Below are 5,220 nucleotides of genomic sequence, written 5' to 3' on the forward strand. Positions count from 1 at the left end.
CATTACTAATAGCTATTTGTATAAAATGATAAATAAAAACATGATAAAACATTTATTTGGAATTAAAGTGTATTAATTAGGGATAAAAATATCCATAAAAAGAGATGAAACAATAAGCTAATTGAAAAAGCTCTTAAAATGAGCTTTTTGGATCCAAAAAGCTCTTTCAAACTTCTCTTCACCAAACACTATTGTTATTCAAAACTTTTAAAGTGTCTCAAACTTCTAATTTTACTCCAAAAAACTCTTTACCAAACAAGGCCAAATATTATGGAAAGGACGGAGTAATTTTTATCTATTTCCAAAGTAAAAAGACAATTTAAATAGAAGTATATTTGGTTAAAAATTGATATTCATGAATTAAATCAAAATAGCATGTACTACAAAGGTTTTTTTTTTTTTTTTTTTTTTGTCTCTAAAGACATTATTGTGAGAGTAATTAATTAAAAAAAAAAACAAAAATTGTAGTAAATGATTTTATTTTTGGATGGCCGGTTTATAGAATTTCGACAATTTCTACATGTGTTTCGGCTGTTAACATCATGATTAGGAAGACCACTTAACTACCTCTAGACCTCTCTCTATATATATATCTACCCAACCAAACCAAAACTAAAAATCTGCATTCCATATCTTAATTAATTCAACATGCCTTCTAAGAAGTTGGGTTGGAAATTGTTCTTCCCAGGATGTCTCAACAACCAAATTCCCGAACCAAAAATTCACACTTCCGATCAGATTAAGATTCACTCCGAGAGATTATCCATCTCAGATTTGAGTAACCCTGGCTCACCTTTATCCTTCAGTGGTTTATCAAATTCAATCTTCAATCTCCATGTTTTCACACTCAAAGAACTTCAAAAACTAACCCATAATTTCTCCAAATCTAACCATCTCGGCGAAGGTGGCTTCGGAATTGTCTATAAAGGGTTCATTACTGATAAACTTAGACCTGGGTTACTGGCTCAGCCTGTTGCTATAAAAGTCTTGGATTTGGATGGATCTCAGGGTCATAGAGAATGGCTGGTAAGTAATAATTAGGAACATAATTTAATTAATTAGAGTTATAATGATTTTAATTAATTAATTAATTAATTAATTAATTGCAGGCTGAAGTGATATTTCTTGGGCAATTAAAGCATCCACATCTTGTGAATTTGATTGGGTATTGCTGTGAGGATGAGAATAGGCTTCTGGTTTATGAATATATGGAGAGAGGCAGTTTGGAGACTCAGTTGTTTAAAAGTATGAGTTTTTTTTATTTCTTTCTCGTTTCGTTCATTGGCTCTCCGAGTATTTTGTTCTGACTTCGTCGCGGGTAAATTAAATTAAATGAATGCAGGGTACTCTGCAGTGTTGCCTTGGTTAACGAGGTTAAAAATTGCATTAGGAGCAGCGAAAGGACTTACCTTTCTTCACGAGGAAGGAAAGCCAGTAATCTACCGGGATTTCAAAGCTTCCAATGTGTTATTAGATGCGGTAATTATATTGACTTGTTGTACCAATGATGTGGTGTACCGGGTATATAATAATTTAAAGTATGTTTTGTATTGTTTTTCAGGATTTTAATGCAAAACTTTCGGATTTTGGACTTGCAACAGACGGTCCTTGTGGGGATGAGTCGCACATTACAACTCGTGTTATGGGTACTGAAGGTTATGCTGCTCCTGAATACATAATGACGGGTAATTCATATTAATTTTTTCAAGTTGTCGTTCAGAACTAACAAGTTTTGAATCATTTAGGAGATAATGTGAATGGTCCAAGAACAATAGTCTTGAGTCATTATAAAAGTTTTTTTCATTAAGAATATTAATTTGTGTGTTCAAAACTAATTGTAAGTCAATTCTAATATCAAGTCTTTTCTTCAATTTTGAATGTTACATAGACTTCTTTCAAAGAGATAATCCACTTTCAAACTCTGGTATAAAAAAAAATATACTTAAAATACTTTAAAATTGATTTTTTCAACATAATATTCCTAACGTATTTCAACTAGAAATTACAAGTCAAATATAATTTGATAAAATGTCATTCATATTTTGTTAATAACAATGTGGACTAAATTGAAAAATTATCTATAATATAAAAAGTAAATTGGGGAATGATGGAGTATTCATTTTAAATATAATTACTTAAAATGGAAAGGGAAAAAAGTGGAATAAACATCTACAATGCCCGGATCAGTACTCATATCGTCCACTCAAATAATACTACATCAATCCATCTCATGATGCGACATTATCTGAGTGGAGGGATCAGTACTGATTCCGGTCCACAATAAAATTTTTCGGTATAAAGACAAGGTTATGAAGACTCAATAGATAAAATAGAACTATCAACAAAATTTTCGGTTACTAAATGTATAATTTCCATTGCTAGTTTCAATTTATTCAAAATTTGTAACAAATTTAATATTAGTTATGGAATCTCCGATAAATATATCACTTGATCCTAATAAAATCTCTAAAATTTTCCCTAATGTTTGATACATTTTCGTCTATTGATCTCCCGAATATGATGGTATACAGGACATCTAACGACACAGAGTGATGTGTACAGTTTCGGAGTAGTACTCGTGGAGCTGTTAACAGGTCGGAGATCCGTGGATAAAAACCGTCCATCAAGAGAACAAAACTTAGTAAAATGGGCAAAACCACTTCTAAAAGACCATCATAAACTTCATCAAATAATGGACCCAACACTGGAAGGTCAATACTCAGCCGAAGGAGCAAGAAAGGCTGCAACTTTGGCTTACCAATGCTTGAGCCATCACTGCAAGTCCAGACCAACCATGGCCAATGTGGTTAAGACCTTGGAATCTCTGCTGCTGTTTGATGATATTCCGGCCGGACCATTCGTTTACGTGGTTCCTGGTAGTGACCAGAAGCAAAATCACAACCGAATTGGAAAAGAGAAGGACGCGGAATTGGAAGAAATGAACCGGAACCGGAGACGAAACGGTCGGCGACAAGGGAAGAGAAAGGTATCGAGGTCTAGAGCTGTTCATTCTGATACTGCTTTGTATAAAACTTTAGGTACTGATTTGTATTCTGATATAAGGTCATCAGGTTAGCTTCAGTTCAGATGTAATGTTTTGTTTCATCAAATTTTGTATACAATTTTAATAAATGGTATTGGATTTGATATTTGGGTAAATTACACCTACGGTCTCAGAATTTTGAAAATTGAAAATTATAACTTAACTTTTATATTACTAGCATAATGATATTTAGTCGTTTGATCAAAATAATCACTCTCATTAGATAACTATTCATTGTAATTATATAAAGAAAACTATTGAAATCATATTTTAAATTTTTTTAATTATTCAACCTTTTGGTTTTGAGATATTGTTTTCAGTTAAGAAAGAGAAAAGTTTTAAAAAATTATGATTTGAAAAATAACAAATTGTAGTTTAAAAATAGTTCTAAACAACTTTAATTTTTGGATTTTTTTATTTTAAAATCGTCATTAGTCATTTTAACTTGATCAACAGTGAAAGGAGTCGTTATGTATTAACAAAGTGTAAAGCTAATGCATCAAAGTCTAGGAACCACAATGAAAGTAAAAGTAAAATTTAGGGCCATGGATATAATTTACCTCTTGATATTTTTTTCATTTGTTGCTTTTCGAAATTTCATCGTAAGCTTTTTCTATCTCATTTTTTAAAATTAAAGAGCAAAAACTAGTTCTGAAAAATGGAATAAAACGGACACTAATATTATTTTTGTGCAAATGCAACTTTATTTCGTACAAGTCTTTTTTATCAAACAATTGTGAACTTTTTTTTTTATTGAAGGCCAGTTAATGAGAAAGTGCAAAAACAGATATTCCAGGCTGGCAGCTATGTTGGCACCTCTGAAAATCACACCAAACCCGAACTATTATTAAAGAAAAAAAAAAAGTTACAAAAATCCAATTACAAAAGCTCAAAACAAAACCAAGTCAAGAGAAGTGATAAGAACCACGCATCTCAAGATCATGCAAAAAAAACCGAGCAACAAAAATCTGGCATAATATCCCACCAATGTAAACTATCCACCATACGACTAAAAGATGCAAGAGAATTAACAACCGTATTTTCTTCACGATAAATGTGAGAAATGACAAATTGCATTGAAACTTGAAAAAAAAAGATAAAAGGGTTAAATTTTAGGGTAAATTTAAAAAAAAAAAAATCTATGTGGTTTCACTTTTTTTTTTCTTTTTTTTTTTTTGCAGAAAAAAAGATTGTGGTTTTTTTCTTTCCAAATACAAATTGTGGTTTATTCCGTTACACTATTTACGGATTTGGTGAAGATGCCGATTATTTGCTGACGTAGCTGAAGGACAAATATGCGTTTTTAAAAAAATTGGGGTAAATTTTAAAAAAACCCTGTGGTTCAACTTTTTTTTTTTTGCAGAAAAAGGAGTGCGATTTTTTTCTTTTCAAATACTGGACTGTGATTTATTTCATTACACTATTTACGGATTTGGTGAAGATGTCGTTTATTTGCTGACGTGACTGAAGGGCAAATATGAGTTTTTTTAAAAAATTGACTATAAAAGGCTTTGAACAACCATGTGAGATTTGCGCTCATGTGAGATTTTATAGTCAATATTGTAGCCACAAAATAGTTATAAAGAATCCATTGGTCAATATTGTAGACCCAAAATACTTATAAACAATCCATTGGTCAATTTTTTTAAAAAACCATATTTGCCTTTCAGCCACGTCAGCAAATAAACGACATCTTCACTAAATCTGTAAATAGTGTAACAGAATAAACCACAGTCCTGTTTTTGAAAAGAAAAAAATTATAGTCATTTTTCTGCAAAAAAAAAAAAGTGAAACCACAGTTTTTTTTTGAAATTTACCCCAATTTTTTTTAAAAACCCATATTTACCCCTCAGGCAAGTCAGCAAATAAACGACATCTTCACTAAATCCGTAAATAGTGTAACGGAATATACCACAGTACTGTATTTGAAAAGAAAAAAATCACAGTCCTTTTTTTTACAAAAAAGTGAAACCACGTAGGTTTTTTTTAAAAAAAATTTACCCTAAATTTTACTCTAACATGTTCCGAAAACTGCAAATCTAGCTTTAACATTTGAAATGGTATAAATTTAATCTTAATGTTTCAACCAAAATCAATTTTGCCACTACGTTGTCAAAAAGTTTGAAAATGATAATTTGGCTGTCATTTAAAAGTCACATTGGACCTACCAAACTTAT

The 5,220-nt window shown here is 31.1% G+C and overlaps 1 protein-coding gene across 1 annotated transcript; it reads left to right on the forward strand.

Moving 5' to 3' along the window:
* Positions 1–609: 609 nt before the first annotated feature.
* Positions 610–3,159, forward strand: LOC136223721 (serine/threonine-protein kinase RIPK). The gene is made up of 5 exons (XM_066011862.1): positions 610–1,026; positions 1,110–1,245; positions 1,343–1,479; positions 1,562–1,685; positions 2,532–3,159. Exons 1-5 carry the CDS (start codon positions 649–651, stop codon positions 3,074–3,076), a joined length of 1,320 nt encoding a protein of 439 aa, XP_065867934.1. The 5' UTR covers positions 610–648; the 3' UTR covers positions 3,077–3,159.
* Positions 3,160–5,220: the final 2,061 nt, after the last annotated feature.

The sequence above is a fragment of the Euphorbia lathyris genome, chromosome 3 (assembly GCF_963576675.1).
Source record: "Euphorbia lathyris chromosome 3, ddEupLath1.1, whole genome shotgun sequence".
In the NCBI taxonomy this organism is placed as follows: domain Eukaryota; kingdom Viridiplantae; phylum Streptophyta; class Magnoliopsida; order Malpighiales; family Euphorbiaceae; genus Euphorbia; species Euphorbia lathyris.

Coding starts and splice junctions, on each gene's coding strand:
- LOC136223721 (XM_066011862.1), top strand. CDS start 649: ATGCCTTCTAAGAAGTTGGGTTGGAAATTGTTCTTCCCAGGATGTCTC. Junction 1,480..1,561: donor CCAATGTGTTATTAGATGCG/GTAATTATATTG, acceptor ATTGTTTTTCAG/GATTTTAATGCAAAACTTTC. Junction 1,686..2,531: donor TCCTGAATACATAATGACGG/GTAATTCATATT, acceptor GATGGTATACAG/GACATCTAACGACACAGAGT.